This window comes from Ambystoma mexicanum, chromosome 3q (genome assembly GCF_040938575.1).
Source record: "Ambystoma mexicanum isolate Mex_15411 chromosome 3q, UKY_AmexF1_1, whole genome shotgun sequence".
NCBI lineage: Eukaryota > Metazoa > Chordata > Amphibia > Caudata > Ambystomatidae > Ambystoma > Ambystoma mexicanum.
The window spans coordinates 253310511-253331075 of record NC_090926.1 but is presented as its reverse complement, the minus strand read 5'-3'; the positions used below and the strand labels follow the sequence as shown (position 1 = coordinate 253331075).

Genomic DNA, 20565 nt, shown 5'->3' with positions numbered 1-20565 from the left:
GTGCGTTCCTGGATGATAATAGGAGCAGGTGGAATTTGCAACCCATGGTGAAAAGGATTTATTTGGTCACTGAGCACGACGGAAACAAAGTAACCAGAGATTTAGATGTTGTTCTCTACCTGTGTTTTTTGTTGGCCGTATAAAACTACTTCGGAGCATGCAAAGGCTGCCGTTGTTTGAAGGCTTTGTAAGGAGTTGTTTGAAGGCTTTGCAAGGACAATACTCTGATTTTGGTGCAGTCAGACTTGCCTTCCAATTCTGCAATACATCGTCTTTAGACTGGTCAAACAAGGTTTTCCTATCAAATAGGATATTAAGGACGTTTTCCTGTTTGTTCTGATGAAAAGGGTACGGCTGGTTCCAGTCATAGCTGTGGCCGCTAGGTCAGTCATGTTTTTACTAATTGTGGGTGCTAAAAAGCTGCTTCTTTCGCTTCCAAAATCCAATAGGCAAAATCTTTGGCTGATTCTGAGAAGAGATACTCTACGAATCGATCAAGATCCCAATTTATAATGTTTAAGGCTATCAGAACAGTCAAGGAACTGATTTGGCCTAATTGCAGATGTGCATTCAAATATGCTTTATTAATTGTGGATTCTCAGGCTTTAAAATTCTTATCTAGTACCAACGCTGGTGACAGCGATGTGCCTTTACCTTTAGCACCTAATGGGCAGGCACCAACGCGGACTAAACCGGTCGATTTTCCATAATAAAAAATCTTCGAGTGTTCTATATTTTTGGGTTAAATGGATATGGCGATTGCTGATTCAGAATGAGGTTTAGCCCATTGTATGGGAGCTTGTTCCATTACAGAGCTCTCCATCAAGAGAAGGGTTATCACATGAGATGAAGGAAGCTTTGAAAACTCCTGCAGCCACCAGTTTCTCCATTTGAAGAAGCACCAACACGTCCATTGTCTTGGAAATGGAAGCAAGCCCAAATTCCCTTACAAAGATGCCCAGAAACATGTACAAATCCACAAAAATGCTGACGGGGGTTACTATTCAAACACCAGGTCTGCAAGAAGACCCCTAACCAAAGCAGCAGCATGTGAAAGTAAGTAAAATAGAAAGTATGCATATGCTTGCATATTAGAATGCATTTGTAAGCGAGTGGCTGTGTGCAAGACTAACTGGCTACGTGTGTGAGAAGGAGTATGTCTGAGTGATGCATGCATTTATTTGGCTGGGGAGAGATACTACTGGTCTCAATCATGAAAGTTATTTAGAGTGACAATGCCAGCTTGTGCAAAGTCATTGAAGTGCTATATTCGGAAATCTGGATTAGACTGTGTTTAAAGCTTCCTGAAAGTTATTTATAATGACCATATTAGTTTTGATTCAGAGCTCTCACAAGAAAAGCCATCAAGTCCCATTTTTCTCTTGGAATTCTGGGACTTGTAGAAGTCTTTTCCATGTTAAATGTAGGACTACAAATTGCAGAATTTCAAGGAACAAATGTTTGTCTTCCTGAAGCAGGGAACTGGGAGAGTTCTGGAGATTACGGCTGCAGCTTCATGAAAAGGATTTCCAGTGACGAAACATGAATAGATTGAGGTTGCAGCTACAAAATTGTGATTCACAGTGACCATAATGGTATAGCTTGTGGTCAAATCTTCATGAAAGTGAAATAAAGTGATTGTACTGAAATAAAAAGTGAATTACAGTATTCTGGGACGAATCCAGAGATATCGTCACTATATTAGGTGGGGAAGCCCCTTTCCATGAGGCCAAACTGCCGAGGTTGCTACCAGATAGTCCCCCTTGGGGTAGTACTCAGCAGGAGGATCTCATGGGGAGGGAGGACCCCATTGACATTAGGACCACTTCAGGAGAGCACAGTATCTGCTTGACCCTCCCACCTTCCCTCAAAACCCCTCCAATACCCCATTAGCTGTTACTTCCATGTGCTGTAATAGCATATCCCAAGTGCGAACAACTGGGACGAGGAAGAGGACACGAGAAATGATGATCACTCACCAGGACCAACACACACGCTCTAGTTTCCTAGAAGCTACTATTGGCCAGCTGTCATTTAAAACTGGAGAGGGAAGAGAAAGGTGGCGTCTTTAACTTCAACACGACACAGCCATTGCAGCTCGCAAGTGCAGAACAGCAGACAGTGTCCTGGAGGAAAGCACGCTTGCAGGAGGCCCTAGAGGCAGAAGGCAGAATGGAGGCAAGGCTAATTACCGAAGATGCATGCGTGCAACAAACCTGCCCGAAAGCTGCACAGAAGGGAAGCGGAAGACTAAAGAAGCCGGGAGAGCCGCCAAAGCTCTTGGGAAACTCAGAGAGAACAATGGGCTAGAAGCGAAAGAAATACTCATCAGGCAGAGTAGTCAAGTGAAGGGGGTCTGGGACCCATGTAAAGAAGATTACCCCTACCAGTAACAAAGGGGGATATGAACTGTACAAATACAAGAGGCATACACATACCTTGGCAGGCGGGTAAACCAAGGCAGTGTATCGAAAGAAGAGCAGGTCAAAAGAACATTGTATATGATCAAGTGAAGTGGGTCTGAGACCCACATAAGGAAAGCATACAACGACCACGAAGGAGGGGAATACAAACTTTACATATAAAAGTAACATTCACAGACATTGGCATGAGAGTAAACCAAACCTGAGGAACAAAAAGGGAACAGATAAAGAGAACATTGTGGACAACCATGTGAAGGGGGTCTGGGACCCAGCTTGGGAAAGTATACCCCAAATTGTAAGCAAGAGGAATACAGTGCTTGTGTGTGCAAGGAACACTTGGATGGAAGGGAACACAAAGGGAAAGAACTGTGAATCCAGTAATATTGAATACCCGACTTGGCAGGCGAGCACGCCAAGAGGAGGGGAACTGAGGCTAGGGTCTGGAGCCCTCAACCAGGCTTGGCAAAGGTGTACTGGCCATTCTTCATTTTTTCACGACCTGGGAGTCAGGTTTATCAAGTAGAATATAAAGACTTTTCCCAACTATTAAAGGCCCAGGTGCGAAGTTGGATAAAGCTGGAAAGACTCTGGGGGAAGGGAATCAAACCCTTGAGTCTTGTGGAGCGTTCTATTGCTTTTCTACACCTTTTTGGACCTTTTGTGTTGAACTGCAACAACAGGGTTGTAGGTCGGCAGACAAAAGACATTCCCCTTGTCACATTATATTAGGTTTAGCTTGTGAGGGATAGGTTAGGAGTTGGACACAGGACGGCAAACTTTACTTTGGACATTCTGACAGTTTCATTGGCTAGCTTTGTCGAGGCAGGAAAACACCTCTTAACAATAAGGCTAGTTAGGATTTCCTTCAAACCCCCCCAATTGTTGTTGTTAATAAAAGTCTTTGCCAATGAACATGTCACCTTTGGTATGCGTCTTACTCCAAAACCCTCACAATTCAGACTACAGGAGTAGACTGCCCACAATCTCATGAATGCAATTGAGTGACCATACTGTTGCCGTCTGGTATTGTCTGCCCTCAGCTTCAGGAGAGAGATTTACAGTGGCCATACCATTACAGTTTGTGGCCATAGGTTTCAAGAAAGTGATCTACCGTAAGGTTTGTGAAAGTGGTTCATGAGAGTGATTTACAATAACGAGCTTGGCATAGATTGTGGCTGCAACATCCAACTGATTTAAACTGAAACTGCTGGCATATAATTTGGGCGCAACCTTATGAAATGATTTATAGTGGCATATATCAAGTGTAAAGCTGCAGGAAGTTAACTTGCATAGCAATGCTGGCATATGTTGTGGATATAGTCATGAAAAAGAAGTACAAATGCTCTTCTTTTATGGCTGGTGACATGACATCTATTGGATATTTTCATTGTTCCATGTGCTGTAAAAAGCACCATATTAAAACATTATGTAAAAATATACTCTGATTTAACACCCCCCCACAACTCCCAAGTACCTTCACATCATCATTTAGGGCTTCATCGCTACTGTAAGGGTGTCAAAGAAGGATGCTGAGTCAAGGGTGGCATGTTTGTGGTTAAAGACTTTAATTGAATGTAAAAACGAATCCTCACTATCCCCATCTCTATGGTTTCCCTGCCTCAAACTAATATTAAAGGATCTGTCAGACTGTCCGTCCAAATGAAAAGTGCACCGTCCTATGTCACAACCTACTTCTATCCTTAACACTATGACTAAAGAGCAATATATTCCAACAGAAAGTTTCTCCTCCAGGAGAATGACGTCCAAGATGTTATCTTGCAAAATGGGACCAGGGGGAATGACTCTTCCGCTGGCTTGTAGCAATTTAACAGAACGTTCTTTCCCCAGGAGAATGCCTCCCTTTTCCTGGTATACGGATGGATTTCCAAAATATCCTCTTGTAAACATGTGCCAGGGGGAATGACTCCCTTCCCCTGGCTGGCAGTTCCAGTACTTTATACAGTCAACCCTCTGGACCAGGACAATGACTCCCTTCTCCTGGTCTACACTTTCCAATTCAGTTCACAACAAGGCTTCCCAACAAAGCCAGGGGAATGACTCCTTCCCCTGGCGTCTCTTCAGTGTACTTGAAAGGATTCAATTTTCTTACCAAGAGAATGACTCCATGCTCCAGGTGTTCATAATTTCTTTCTCAACTCGGGTTTCGCACTTTTTCCCTACATCAACAAACATCCAACTCTTGCTTATAAAGGGGTCCCAGACCCTTCTCTGGTGGCCAGTGGACTTAGCTCCACCACTGGTACAAAGAAGAGTTCTTCAGATGCACTTTGTCCCTCTGTGGGTCCCTGACCCTTGATGGCCTGCTGATAGGCCTTCGTCTTGCATCGACATGAAGCAGAGCCTGTCCTACCACGCCTACGTCCCTACCGTTCCCCCCTGTGCTCCCCGTTAACTTCTGGGACGCTTGCACGGCACCAGTCTCTCCAGGAACTGTGGTCTGTCACCTTCCCGCTTTCTGCAGCAGTCGGCCTCATTTCTACTTCTGTGGCTGATCCGTGTATTGTGGCTTCTTGCAGTCTCTGCACTGTTCGGGGACCGCGCGGTCCACCACCTCCTGGAGGTCGTGCACCTGCCTCGCCTTCTTCCCGCTGGGCTCAGTCCTGGCGACACAGGCCCCGTCACGGACTATCAGCCACTCGCTGGTGTCCTCTGCAGAGCCCTTTCTTCGGGACGAGTGCAAACTTCGAGAAACCCGGATTCTCTGACGAGAATTGAAGATTACGACACCGGATCCGTCGTCTCTTTCCATTATAAGGGGCGTACTGCGCTCCAGTGTAATGTCCACACTGGTTGTCAATTGCTCCTTGGTATTCTTAATGCCTTCTGTGAGCCACATCGTCTCATACTAGCACAGTAAGTATTCCTCATGTTTTCTATGCTCTTTTTTGTCCTAGTATTTTCTGTCTTGGCTGTACCCCAGCACTACAGAAATACATAGGTTTACTTTTAATACAATGGTTTGAAATTAGGGGGCCGCCTAAGGCATGTGGGGGTGTGGTGTTCTATACCAGGCCGTACCCAAGGTGATCGTCCCTATCACCAGAGGTAGAGCCCCCCCCCCTGCTCCTCCAGGAGGTCCTCCCACATTAAACCACTCCTAGGGGGACTATTGGATAGCGGCTGCACCTCCTAGCCTCATAGGAAAGCGTTCCCCGTTGGGGAGAAGTGACGATAAATGACAAATCGTCACACTACATTCAGTCACTGATGCCAATTCATCTGCCTCTCCAACAAAAATACAAGCAAACTGCTAATGACCTTGAACTATTTAAATGACCAGTGCCCCCTCAAGAGCCGCCCGCAGCAAAATCTGTTTCCATCAATGTCATGCACATGAGGAACAAGTTACATACCTGTAACTGTTGTTCTCCAGCATGGGTCTGGAATGGATTCACATGCTCATGAATATTCCCCGTTGTCAGGCTGGGAATCCCCGGTAAAGAAAAAATCAGTATCAGTTTCGTTCCTGATCTGTCTTCCTTTGTAGTAACCAAAGGCCTCTCGTGTGAAGATCTCCGGTGTGCGCTCCCCACCCCTCCAGGGAGGCATCCGTCGTCACCATCACCTGGTGGGCCAGGGTCTGAAAGTCTGTCGCTGCCGCTAGATGAGCACGGGCACCCCACCACCGGATCGCTCGTCGGAAGGTCTCGTTGAGAGGGATCCTGTCCTCGAAGCTGCCCGTCGCTTGAATCCAGCGGGCGTCGAGGAACTCCTGTAGAGGGCACATCCGCAGCCTGCAAAGGAGCACGAGATAAATGCAAGAGGACATCATCCCGAGGAGGGACTTGATGGACCTCACCCTGGCCACGTCTGTGGCCAGTAGACGCTACACCTTGCCTAGGACGGCCTTTGTCCTTTCCTCCCACGGCAAGGCCAGACGCGCCACTGTGTCGAGCTTGGCTGCCAGAAACAGTGCGACTTGAGAGGGGACCAGGTGGGACTTGGGGAAGTTGATGGAGAACCCCAGGTCCGTGAGCAGCTGGACAGTCTTCGCTGTGTGTTCTACGGCGAGCTCCCTTGTCCTTGCGCGGATGAGCCGATTGTCCAGGTAGGCGTAGATGTGGATCCCTGCAGGGGCAGCCGCGCCGCCACTGGAGCGAGGCACTTGGTGAAAACCCTGGGTGCCGACTTAAATCCGAACGGGAGGGCCTTGAACTGGTAGTGCCGCCCTTGGACCATGAACCTGAGGAACTTCCGGTGTCCTTTTAGAATGGAATGTGAAAGTATGCATCCTCCAAATCCAACGACGACAGGAAATCGCCCTCCTCCAGCTGTCCCAGCACGTGCTGGAGGGTGACCATCCGGAACTTCTGTGCCTTGATGTACTTGTTCAGTCGTCGCAGGTCCAGGATGAGTCGCCACCCTGTCTTCTTTTTCACGAGGAAATACCTTTGAGTATACTCCAGAGCCTCTTTGGGACAACCTCGATGGCAACTTTGAGCATCGCCCTTACCTCCAACAGCAGTTGAGGGACATGGTTTTCCTTCCTGGCCACGGGAGGAATGCGGGGGCACTTTTTTTTAGAAATTCACGGGCGTGCCCCTGGGCCAGGGCATCCAGCACCCAACGGTCGGTGGAGATGGACTCCCACACGCTGACGAACTTCGCCAGCCGGCCTCCCACCGGGGTGCTTCAGTGGGGGCCCCGACGCCACAGGCGGTTCAATCTTGCTTGGAGGACGCCTTGCCGCCTTGGCTTCCCTGGCGACGACGGCGGGATCCACCCGACGAGGAGCGGGCCACTTGGCGGTACGTAGAGGAGCCACCGCCGAATCCCTTGGAGGCACCCTGCTTGCCTCCGGAGCTCCGAAAGGAGGGCCTTCGTTGCTGAACTCCTAGGGCCTTAGCTGTCTCCGTGTCCGCCTTGATGGCTTGGAGGGACTCATCCACTGTTTTCCCAAACAGGTTGTTCCCGTCGTACGGCATGTCCAAAACCTTGGCTTGTACGTCCTGGCGGAAGTCCGTCGCCTTGAGCCAACCTCGTCGTCTGAGGCAAACACTGTTGCCTAGTTGGTGGAAACTGGTGTCGGCAATGTCCGTTGCCACCGTTATGGCGTGGTCCGACGCCATCTCACCTTCCTGCAAGAACTCGAGGGCCTCAGCCCTCTTGTCGTCCGGTAGGAAGTCCAACAGGGGGGCGATCTTGTACCATAACTCCCTGTCGTAGCGGACCACGATCGCGAGGGCGTTGGCCGCCTTAATTGTTGTTGCCGCCGACGAGTTAACTCGTCGTCCCATTGCATTCAGCTTCTTTCCTTCGCCGTCTGGCGGGGAAGTTGATGTTGAGGCCGATGCCCCCCCCGCTTTCTTCTTGGCCGCCGCTGAGACAACCAAGTCAGGGGTCAGTTGTACCCTAAGGCACAAAGGGGCCGCGTCGGGGACCCGGCACTTCTTCTCGTACCGATCCCTCTTGGCAGGCGTCATAGACAGGTTCTTAAGAAGGGTGAGACCCTCGTCCCTGATGTCATCCAACAGAGGCACAGTGAGGACTGTCTTCCTCTTGGCCTCGCGCCGTTGGTAAAGGAAACCTTCCTTCTTCTCTTCGGGGCAGAGCTGAAAAAGCTCAGATGCCCTGGCGATCATAGCGTGGAAAGACCCAATCTCGTCGGGCGGGGAGGCCCGGGCTGGAGGCGATGGGAGGTCCGTCCCGTCGTCACCACTGTTGTCATCTGTACCCGTCGTGGCCGTGTCCGTTCCCGTGTCATCCCCAGGTACAGGGGACATGGGCAAAGGTTGAGCAGGCCGTGAGGGCTGAAAAGGCGGGGCTGGATGGGTCCGTCTTCTCTTGTTTGGGGGACTTCCCGACAGGCCTGGCTCTGGCTCCTCCGTCGGGCCTGGTTCCGGCTCCTCCGTCAGTGGTAGGGGCAATCTCATCCTCATCTCCGAACATAAGGATTGTATTGCCAACAAAATGGCCGCTGAGTTGTCCTGCGGCTCCGGAAGCGACGTGCGCGACGGTTGACTAGGAACCTCACCGGCGCTCTCGTCGTCCCCTTCGTCCGGATGCCGCCCATGGGACCGGGCCTCTTCGAGGCCCTTGTCGAGGCCCTCCAAGACTTCAACCAGTTCCTCCTCGGAGGCTGTGTCCGGTTCCACAATGGCCACCAGCTCCCCCCCTCTTTTTCCGCCGAGGTCTTCACAGGGTCTTCTTGATGGGCCTGAAAGAGGCTTCCATCTGCGGTGGCAGAGAAACTCTGGGCCCCGAGGTCGCCTCCACTGGTGTAGCCTCAGGCTGCGCCAGAGCCGCCGCGACTTCCTCAATAGAGGCCTTAGCCGGGTGAATCAAGGCCTTCACCGCCTTCTGCGGGCCTGTGGCCTTCTCCTTGGGAGGTGGGGAGGGGTCACCGCCTCGGTCCCCCTCGGCTGGACCATTCCAGACTGACCGGGGCCTCTCCAGAAGCTTCGCCGGGTTCTCGGCTTTCCTCTTCCCTGAGCTAGAGCGTTGGCTCTTGGTTGATGGTGCTGGAGAGGATGTGCCCTGCCTGGCAGCCGAGTAGCCCGACTGTTCGGCGCTCCTGGTGCCCGTGGTCCTTTGCCTTCTGTTGGGCCCCTGTCCCTGGGGCGCCCCCACAAGACTTAGAACACCGCTCAGAATTCTTCTACTTCTCACCTGACGTGCTCTTTCCTTCCAGCCAGTTGGAGAGACGAAGATGTCGATCCTTGATGCTACGTTCCGACATGTTCCCGCAAAATGCACAGTCCTTCTCCACGTGCGTTTTGTCCTCATGAAGGCAGTAGAGGCACTTCGAATGCTCGTCCTCTTTGACCACATTCTGCAGCTGGTATCGAGGACAAACCCTAAACAACTTTCCGGGCGTCGAGCTTTCTTTCTCCTGGGCCATGTCCGGGGTAGGCCACAGAAACTTCTGGACTCCTCCAAGAAGCGTAACTTGACAAAAACTTCAACCTTGAGGGGCGTAGAAAAATCCGAAACGGGCCCCCGTTGATCGGATGTAGAAACGGTGTAGCTTGAGGCTCTATTTGACCAAAAAATGATAACATCTCTTTGAAAAGCGCGAAAACGCAGCAAAAAAGCTCGAGAGCTAAACACGAGGACTCCCAACACTTGAGCGTGCGGTAAAAATCTGAAGATGGCTGCCAGAGGCGGGGCTTAGGGAGAGGGCAGTCATTGGCTGGGGGCAGTATGACCCAGAGACCAGTGATTGGTTACTACTAAGGAAAACAGATCATAAACGAAACTGATACTGATTTTTTCTTTACCGAGGATTCCCAGCCTGACGACGGGGAATATTCATGAGCATGTGAATACATGCCAGACCCCATGCTGGAGAAAGATGTTACTGTCTATGCACAGTGGCAGCTGGTATGTTTGACCTCCACGATATATATGATATGATCGGTTATTTATAACGCGCTTAATACCCAGAGGTTTCTAAGCGCGGACCCGGAGATCGAACCTGTGTGCTCCGTGTCGTCTTGCTTCCAAGGCGAGCACGTCGCCCCTGAGCTATCCCCCCGAGACTTTTCCCTCCCCTTGTTTCTAAGCTAGGTGAAAGATGCATGGTTTGATTAAAAAACATACTTCCATCTTTGACCTAATGTGCAGCATGTGGTGTGTGCCTGCTACAGCGTGATCATTATGTGCTGTATGCATGCATGAGGCCCAGCCAGGCCGGCAGTCTGCAGCGTGGCGTGCACTTTTTTTCAGGGAGTTTGGGGGGGTGAAGGGGGAGACTACGGGGGAGACCTGCATCTTGTGTTACACCCTTGGTGGAACCCCTGACTGGAGTATTCAAGATTAAAAATCTGAATCTGATATTAGACTTATAGATGCAGATCTTTGGTACAAGCAGCATCCTTCGGTACCAGTGGGCTTTGCTGTGGTTTTCTTTTGACTGGTACAGGTCATACCAAATGAGGACTGATCAGTGCCAGGACCTAAAGAGGAGCAAAGCTTAACCGATCCTTGAGAAGATAGCTTCACTATCAAACCATTCTTTGGCAAGGGGGATTTGTACCGAATCATAGTAAACTTCATCATTAAGCAAGTCTGTTTGGTGAATGCACAAGGCCACAGTGCTTTTAATTTATACCGATGCTACTTTGTCTGGTGTGAAAAGGTAATCCTGTGCCGGTTACTTTACCACCAAGAGGTACTTGTGCTTTCCCATCTAGAGGTACTGTCACTTTCCTGCCAAGGGGTAAGCTGAGAAATTCACTCAGCGGAAAGGTCTTGTGAAGATCCTGAAACTAGGGATGCGTTCTTCACATTGGTATTGAGAGGCGATACGAAGCATGTAGGTTATGAGGCACAGCTCCCCTCTCGCCCAAGTCAGATTGTGTACCCTGAAGTCCTATGTTGCTTTTGGTACAGGTCTCAGCTGTGGAATGGAAAGAAGGCAAATCTTGAGAGACCTCTGGTGAATCCCCTTACAGAGGACACAAGCACTCTTCTCTTTATGGTTGTCCAGCTGAGAATTGCTTCCTACACAGGAGGCATTGGTTGAAGTTTTTAGCAAACAGCAGAGGGAAGCACATGCTAACAAAAATGCATACAAAGGCATAGGAAACTGACCCCAAAAAAATCAGCAACACCTCAAATAATTAGGTGCAACGAAGCGACATCTAACGCAACCTGCCTTTTGGGTGGGAAAAACAGGATTTGAAGGTGGCGGTTGGCTGACTTGTGTAGAGGGGCAGGGAAACCTTGCAGGGGGATTTGCATGGGACTTTGCCTACCAAATTAAACTTTCCTAAAGGGGCAGTGTCTCTTCATTCAGAACCCTTTTCATGACACGCCTGCAAATGCTGGGAAGGAGGCAGAGCAAAAGAAATTCATGTGTGGAGTAAGAGGGTGAGCAAACAAAAGGCAGAGTGTGAAAGGGGCAGCACAGTGACATACCGTATTATGATAGCGCTGCCATTCAACTCATTGACCAAGAATGCCAAGATGGTAGCTTTTGTTTCCGCAGGATGGGCTTGGAAGGGCTTTGATCGCAGGCTGTCACAGATCTCCAGGTCTGCTCCATAAATCTCCATAAATATCCTCAGTACTTCAGATACAGTGTCCCGATTCAGCTCAATCTCCAAGATCTTCTCACCAAGGACTTTCAGAGACTGCAATAGACAAAGAAAACGTTAAACTTTAATGACCATGAGAGGACCACAGTTTCCAGTCACTGCAAAACAACAAGCAGAGTCCAAACTAGGTTTGCAGGCGCTCACACTCAAGACCAGGAAATTAGCCTTGCTTTTTCTATATATCCTCATCTACCAAATTCAACTATATACAATTCCTACCATGAAGCATCAACTTTCTGAGCACAACTTTCTGAGCAATGGAGGCCAGGTGCACCTTGATGGAGGTGTGGGCCAACCGTGCTTGCGCCAGGGACAACAAATATGGAAAAATGTCCCGTGCCCGGATGCCCTTGGGTTGAAGCTTGTGCCTTCTACAACAGACAGTAAATTGTTTCCACTTGCTATTGTAACATTTTCAAAATGGACGGCACCCGGGCATGGGCTAGAACATCTTGGCAGTCTTGCGGTAGCTCTAGCGATCCAAACTCTAAGAACACAGAAGACAGGCCATCAGACTGAGTGAGGCTGGATTGTGATGGAGCACATGTCCCTGGTTCCTGGATAGCAGGATGTGACGTGGGTACAGTCTGATTGGAGGAGCTGAGGCGAGCGCAAGTAGTTCCGAGTACCAGAACTGCCTTGGCCATGCAGGGGCCATTTAATATTAGTTTTCACCGATACAGTCTGAAGACACTGATGACTATTAACGCCAGAGGAATGGGTTGCAATTGTGAAGAATCTCAGGATGTTGTTGCTGTTTCCCTAGGGGAAACCCCTTCTCATGTGGCCAGGGTGGTGCGGTCACAGTCCAGAAGACCCCCCTGGTGGTGGCAATATGAGGGAGGATCACATGGGGAGGGAGTTCCCTATGGATTTGGGGACGATATTCCTGAGAGAACATTGTATTCCCCCCCTTACCCATCCGAGGGCGACACCCAGGTCCCAACTCCCCAATCCTTCATGATCTTGTTTGTTGAAAAGGACCACCCTTGTATGACAGGTGTCGAGGGATCCTAGAGCTACAGGCAGGATCGCTGATCCGAAAGGCTCAGGGAAACGGTTTACCCGACAAGAGGCACTTTTCAGAGGGTTCTGCTTCCCGCCGACTGAGCGGACTAGGAAGCTGGAGAAATGCTACCCGAGTACAGAGCATAGCTGCAGAGTCGAACGAAGGCCATGAGAGACCCGAAAGCCACCACGAGAGCTGGTGAGCCCATAGAAGGTAATTGTGACACCAGGGCACTGCATGGGGACTCTCGGGGGATGAGAAGCTGGGTCTGACACCAAATCCCTCATCCTGAAGAGGAGATATCTTCTTCGTGGCAGTACTTGCATGAGAAAGCAAACTGTTGCGAAAGGCAAGATACTGAAATTATATGAGACTGAATGTTGCTAAAGTCCTGGCAGGAGAGTGTACCAGGCAAGAAGATTCGCTACTGAATCCAGTTCCTGGGGGTGGACCAGTGGGGGAGGATCACCTGGATGGGGGGGGTCTTTGGGGAGTGGAAGTGTGATACCGACAGGCGAGACGTGGTAGCCCCTTATAACACCTTTTCCCAATCCTAGCCCGTAGGATATTTAGAAGCTCTAATTACCCTCTTTTCTAACATGAACACTTTTGCACACCGTGAAAGACAACAGACTAACACCAGAGCCGTTTACCGGACATGTCCCAACACAAGGGTCAGGCAGAGTAAGGCAATTGACAATAACTACACAAACCTAACGGCCCTTTCCTTTCCCGAGAGCACACTTTTAGCAAGGACAAACGCACGAGGAGGCGGCTTATCCAAGACAGCAGTTCAAACAGAGAAGAAAGGTGGCTGCACCTGAAAGGAGGGAAGTACCCTTGCCCTTTTGGACCCAGACCCGGGAAGCCTCAGTAAAAGGGATCATAAAACCAGGAACTACAGCTGACATGGGGTATAACAGATGTCATTGGAGTACGGGACCCTCCCGTGCTGATAACTGAGGCGTGTAGATGCGCTTGCTACTGTGGTACCATTCTTGACTCCAGAGACAAGAAACAACAAGGAGTTCAGCACAGCCGGTGAGTCGGAGGGATAACCAATAGTAAACCGGACTATGTTGAGCGAAGGTTGTAAACGGCAACTTGATATGAACAAAGAAGGAACAAGTTACATACCTGTAACTATTGTTCTCCAGCATGGGTCAGGAATGTATTCACCGGCTCATGAATATTCCCCATTGTCAGGCCGGGAACCCTCAGTAAAAGAAAAAACTGTTTCACTTTCACTTACAAACTGTCTTTCTCCCATAAACCAATCACTGAGCTCTGGTCCATACTGCCCCCAGCCAATGATTGCCCTCTCCGTAAGCCTCTCCTCTAGCAGCCATCTTCAGATTTGGTAGCACGTACATTGGCAGCATGACCAAGAAGAGCCACAGAGGGGCATGAGGGAGGGTTCACATGTGAATCCATGCCAGACCCATGCTTGAGAACAACAGTTACAGGTAAGTAACTTGTTCTTTCTCCAGCATGGGGTGTGGCATGGATTCACATGCTCATGAATAAAGAATAAATAGCAGTACAACATCACACAAGCACTGGAGGTGGCAAGGCTCAACAAAAGCAATTACTCTTACCTCTGGCACAGGCTCACCTTCAAGCGAACAGGTTGCATAGCAATGCTTGGCCGACCCTGGAGTCCCTGCCGATGCAGTAGAATCTTGTGAAGGTCTGCGTGGACCTCCACATAGCAGCCCAGGCACACCAGACAAGAATGCAGTCTTCGCAGCTATCGCTCTGGTGGAATGGGCTCTCGGACAGCCAGGAAGCGGTCGGTTTGACAGTGAATGATGCAGCTGGAGAGCCACCTGGCGATGGAAGCCTTGGACAAGGCCTTCCCATGGTTCTCAGGACCAACGTTCACGAAAAGTTGAGAGGTCTTCTGGAAACTCTTTGTGCGTGCCACATAGAACTTCAGAGCACGAGCCATATCCAGCGAGTGCAAAATCCTTTCAGCTGGCGACAAAGTTTTCAGAAAGAAAAGGCTTGGTGGAATTCCGACGAAACCTTCGGCATGAAGGAGGGGTGCATCCACAGCACCACCCTTTTGTTGTGAAAAGTCAGATAAGGCTGTTTGCAGGAGAGGGCCTGGATCTCACCTACACTCCTGGCAGAGGTGATGGCCACAAGGAAAGCCACCTTTCCAAGATAGGAACTTGAGCGGGGCCTGATGCATAGGATTGAAGGGGGACCCGTCAGTACCAAGTTGTGTTTCCAAGCCGGGGCATGAGCCTTCACCGGCGGGAACGATCGAATAGTCATTTGAGGAACACCTTGAGATGGTGGGACCAAAGAGAAAAGACGGTTCCGGAGTTCTGGTGTAGCTGGAGATAGCCGCCTGATGCACCTTTATGGAGACGTGCGCCAGCCCCGCCTTGGCCAATGAAAACAAGTACAGAATAATCGGCAGGGTTGTGACCCTCAGAGTTGATCCTTTGCGTCTGGCACCACGTCGCGAACCATTTCCACTTGTGGCCGTAGCACTTCACAATCGACGACGCTCTGGCCTTGGCAAGGCCCCTCCCTGCAGTCCGCCGTCCAATATTGCTTCGGTGCCTGCATGCTGCCTTACGAGCGACGACGTCGGCCACCTCTGCCGGAGGCCTTGGAACGGCCCCTGTAGGCCTCTTGGGCCGTAGACCGGGAGGGTTGACGGTACAAAGAGAACCCTCCGCCGAAACCCTTTGACGATCTGCCAGATTTTCCGCCAGAGGCACTAAAGGATTGACGATGCTTCTGAAGAGTGCCCAGGGCACAGGTCATCTCTGTGTCTGTCTTAATGGCCTGAAACGATTCATCGCCAGCTTTCCCAAAGAGGATGTCCCAGTCGAAAGGGCATGTCCAGTAGCCTCGTCTGGACCTCTTGCCGGAAGTTGGTGGCCTTCAACAAGCCTCAAAGATGGAGGCAGACACCATTCCACATCTGTCAGAACCCTGTGTCCGCGATGTCCAGGGCCACAGTGATGGTGTGGTCCTATGCCACCTCGCCCACCTAGAGGATCTGAAGCGCCTCAACCAGTTTGTTGTCGGGGAGAAATTACAGCAGCGGTGCCATCTTATAACACAGCTCCCTGTCGTATCTGGCCAGGATCGCAAGTGCATTTGATGCCTTGGCTGTCCTCACCACCGAGGATGTCACTTTCCTAGCCACAGCGTCCAATGTCTTCCCCTCGCTGTCCAGGGGAATGGAGGCTGACAATGAGGGATTACAAGACTTCTTCCTTGCTGCGACCATAGGCACTTGGGTGCAGATTCCGGCACCTGGTACTTCTTTTCCAGCCTATCCCTCTTTGCCAGGGCTGAGGCTGGGTTTCTCATCAGCGCCAGGGCCTCATCCCAAACGTCGTCCAGGAGAGGCACCGCCAGAATGGTCTTCCTCCCGTTGTTGGTAAAGGAAACCACCTTTCTTGGTCTCTTCTGGCATCAGCTGGAAGAGCTCATACGTGCGGGCGACCATGGCGTGCAACAACCCCACTTCGTCCGGGGGAGAAGCCCTCAGCAGAAGAGAAACGCTGCCGTCGTCCATGTCCGTAGTCACTGTGTCCGTTCCTGTATCCTTAGGGGGTGGTGGCGGGGGGGGGGGGGGTGTGCGGTGGTTGATGAGGCAGCATAGGGTGCAGTTTTCTCTTTTTTGCCGGCGGCGGGCCCAGTGCTACCGGGCCCGGAGGTGCCGTCAGCATCCTCTTCTGGATCTCCAACACCATTATGTGCAGAGTTGAAATGATGTCCAGTGATAAGTCCCTTGTGGGTGTCGGGGGGGTGGGGGGACAGGGAAGGGGGATGCAGGCTTGCTGGGCCAGCCCAACGCCCACGTCGTCGCCTGCATTCCCGCCGCCATCTTCCCCCTCAGCGTTTCCGCCGTCATCGTCATTCCCCACGTCTGCCAAGACCGGGTGAACTGACAACAGGTCCTCCTCGTCCGCGGAAGAAATATCCATGCCCTGGAGCACGGTTGAGGCCTCCACCCCCACACCTTTTTTTGCATCCTGAGGGGTCGGTCTCGGGCTAAGGGATGGCATCCTCTACCCCAGCGTTTTCTACACCTGCTTGGCCGAGGCCTCTGCAACTCTGGGTGACACCAGGGTCCCCTGGACTGGGCTAGCCCCTTTCGCCTTCGAGAGTGCGGCTGCGACAAGCTTGATCGTCGATGATTCCCCATGGACCCCCTGGGCCTTCAGGGGCAGGTCGGACACCTTTCCCTGTGCCTTGGTCTTCTCCGACTTCTCCCACAGCTTCCCAGGGTTAGCCGATTCCTCTTCGAGGAGGAGCTGGAGCGATAACTGCAGATGGAGGCAGACTGAAGATGAGCACACTGCCCGTCGCGGGACCAGCTTGCGCTGCAACCCCGACGGAAACTGACTTGCGTTGCTTGGTCTCATCTTAGGCCCCAGGGATGGAGCGCCCGCAAAAGGCTTAGGAGCCCGCTCCTCGGACCGGCTGGTCCTGGGTGAGGCATGCTCCTGCTTGCCGCACAGGGTAGAGGCCTTGGCGTCAAGCCACACCGTCAACCTACTGTGACAATCCTTGACAGTGCGCTTGGAGATCCAAAGGCAGACTTCACAATCTGCTTCCTTGTGGTCGTGATGGAGACAGTAGAGGCACTGGGAGTGTTTGTCCTCCACAAACACGTTCCTCAATTTGAAGAGGGAGCCTCCCTCCCTTTCCTCCGACATGGTCCAGCGCATGCGGTGTAGGACCAATGGCCTTCTGGAATCTTCGATGAAACTCTCAACCATTCTTACCCTTAAGGTGCGTTGAAAGACGCTGACAAACTGATCCCTGCTTGCCGGTCAAAGTAGCGAAAGAGCACACAGGCTCTATTTGACAAAAATAGGCACTTCGAAAAAGCGCAAAAACGCAGAAAAGCTCTTGGAGCAAAACACAAGGACTCCCAACACATGCGGTAAACATCTGTAGATGGCTGCCAGAGGAGGGGCCTAGGGAGAGGGCCGTCATTGGCTGGGGGCAGTATGACTCAGAGCTCAATGATTGGTTTAGAGGAGAAAGACAGTTTGTAAGTGAAAGTGAAACAGTTTTTTCTTTTATCGAGGATTTCTGGCCTGACGACGGGGAATATTCATGAGCATGTGAATCCATGCCAGACCCCATGCTGGAGAAGTAAACCTCTTCTTCATATTACTCTGGTCAAACCGCCACTTATGACCTAAACACACAAAGCTCCAACACAACACGTTTTGCTTCTGAGGTACCTTTATGTAAAATAACAAAAAATAACTATTTAAACGCCATATGTCCAATGACACCCATGGACTCCAACTCCCAGAATCACTGAAGTACTGAGATGAGGAGGATGAAGAAATCGGTACAAGGTATCAAGAGCTCAAAGCACAAAATGCAGTATAATTTTTTCTGAATTACCTGTGCACGGGACATTTAAAGATGGCAACCTCAATACTGAGTGTAGCAGTCTAGAAGACTACGTTGGTTCCTATGCAAAGGCTCATGGATGCAAAAGGCATGCACTGGTGTGGCGGAGCAGAGGAGGCCGCTGAGACAGAAAGAGAAACGCAGTGTGCGAGCAGAAAGTGCTGGGGAGACACTCGGAGCCGTGAGAGAGTTTGTGTCCGCTGTGCAGCTTAAAGTGGCAGTCTCCTCCATTCCGGGACCTGAAGGGAAGCAGGCATGTGACCACAGAGCAGCAAAGAAAGCCAGAAGGACGTCTGCACACTCCAGAGTGGAAAGTGGGTGAAAGAGCCACGCCGCAGAAGCGTGAATACTACCAGAGATACTGGAGAGAAGCAGCGAGTCATGCCGATGCCTGTGGAGACCCCAACAACAATTTGAATGTGGCACCATTGTTAAAACTACAAGAAGATTGTTTGAATGCGGAAAAGACAAAGTACAAACTCCAATGAGCTATGGATGCATGAGATGCAAGTGTGGGGCCAAGTCTCAACAAACATTAATGCAGACATTTATACCAAGCCAAGAGCAATATTTGCAGTGTTGGAGAGAAACAGAGCAACTGTGAAACATAAGTAGTCCTGGCCGGAGAGAACACCAGGCAGTGGGAATTGCATAGAGTCCTGGCAGGGGAATACACCAGGTCGAACTGCAAAGCTACCAGAAATACTAAAGAAAGACAGTGTTTTATAAACAAAGGAGAAATTTGTGTTAAAGAAAGACTGTTACAGAACTTGTTGCCTAAACAGGAAGCTTGACAATCGAGGAGAGATACAAAAGAACTGTTAATAAAAGAGACAATTGCCATCTTCCTTAAGAATCCAGCGGAAGGGGACCGCCCTCTAGATCCAAGAGTTTCCACCTTGGTGAACATTTTAGTTGGAGCCATTCTTATTTTCAGTGGTGAACACTTTTGTGGCAAAAATCAAGTTGAAGACATTTCCTTGAACCCTTATTGTTTTGTATGAAGTGTGAGTCAAGATAGGACTTTTTAGGACACAAGAATGGCTTTTTCAGTTATTGACATCCTGACACAGATAGAGCCTTAGTTTTTGGTAGGGGCAAGTTCCTCTATAGAATTGGGTCAGAGGCATTTTCCCCCCCAACCCATTTATTTATTTATTGTATTTAATAAGTGCTCTAAACCCGGAGTAATCAAGGCACAGGTTACAAACAGTGGAACACAGGTGATTAAGACAACGTGACTATGACCGGGAAACTGGAGCCACCTGCTCTCTTGCGCCAGAATTGAGGGATGGTGAGTTGGTTAGAATAAGAGGCGCATGTCGGCCTGGTAGATTGAACTTTAGAACTTTTTTGCAAGATGTACTTTTGCGCCGAGTTGGAGAGGCAATTTTGCGTAATTGCTAAGATTTTGAAAATGATGCATTTACGGATCGTTAGCCAGTGTGCACTCCTCCTAGTTATAGAGAGGTGTTCACGCTTTGGGATGTTGAGTGCGGCTCTAAGGGCATTGCTATGAATGATCTGGAGTTAGTTTATATTGCATGAGGAGTTACCTGCAAATAGGGTTTTGCAAAAATCCAATCTGGAGCCAATAAAGGCTCTAGCAACGATGATAGAGTTGTCAGGGGTATGAAAAGGTCTGCATGCACTGATTAGTTTGGATGTGTGTGCCGCGGAGGAGGCAATCTCATTGACCTGCCTATATAGGAACAATGTGGCATCAAGGTATGCACCCAGCGTCTTGACACCTGGATGAATTTGCTCTCTATGGTGAATGATTTGTTGCATTGTTCAACTTTAATGAATGAAGTTTGGGAACCGATGAGAAGAAGTTCTGTCTTATCATTGTTGACGCATAAATGGTGGGCAGCCATCCAATCCAGTATGGTATGGTATATGGAGTGCAAATTGTTGGAGTCGGTAGCGTAATCGCCCATTAGAGGGTGGAGGATCTTCCCGTCATCTGCATAATTGGTGTAGGATATTAAACTCTCGTCAAGCAGGTCAAATAGATGTTTTGTTAAAAAGTTGAGGGTCGGGGAGACCGAGGAGCCTTGCGGGACACCACACGTGACATGGGCTCTCATGGACTGGTGAGAAGTGAGCTGCAGAGCCAAGTGGCGACACAAGGTTTGGTGCTCCACTAAGTTAAAGACGGCCGACCGGTCTAGTAGCAGAAGTAGGGCTGTTCTGCCAGTGTATTTTAGCTCGTCCTATTGATTCTTGAGATCCAGCAAGGCTATTTCCATGCCAAAACCATTTCGGAAACCACATTGGCGCAAGCCCAGGATGTTAGATTCCAAGTGGTGCTGGATCTGAAGGTATGCCTAATGATCCAGGATTTTAGGAAGAAAAGTGACCGTAGCGATGGGGCAGTAATTACTGGGGATGGCTGGCTCTACAATAGTTTTTTTTTTTTTAGTAGTGGAAGAACCCATGCATCCTTGAGGCTATTAGGCTTGGAGCATGTGGAAAAAGGGGTGTTGATGAGGGTCCATGAAGGGTGCGAGTGACTCAGCACAGTCCTTGATGACTGTTGCGGGACAAATATCTCCCTGGTACCAAGAGGGTTTCAGTCCTTGGATGATCTGAATGACCTCAGATTGTGACAGGGTTAAAGTTAAAAGAATTTTGTAGGATTACCTGGGGCCCAGAACTA

At 50.1% G+C, this 20565-nt stretch overlaps 1 protein-coding gene across 4 annotated transcripts in view; it reads right to left on the bottom strand.

Annotated features, from left to right (window-relative positions):
• BAZ2A (bromodomain adjacent to zinc finger domain 2A) overlaps positions 1–20565 on the bottom strand; it is a 2136751-nt gene that overhangs the window by 931511 nt on the left and 1184675 nt on the right. For all 4 annotated transcript variants that reach the window (XM_069653682.1, XM_069653683.1, XM_069653685.1 and 1 more), the window contains one exon: positions 11307–11521. In XM_069653682.1, the coding sequence (XP_069509783.1) occupies positions 11307–11521 (215 nt within the window). The remainder of the gene's footprint in view (positions 1–11306; positions 11522–20565) is intronic.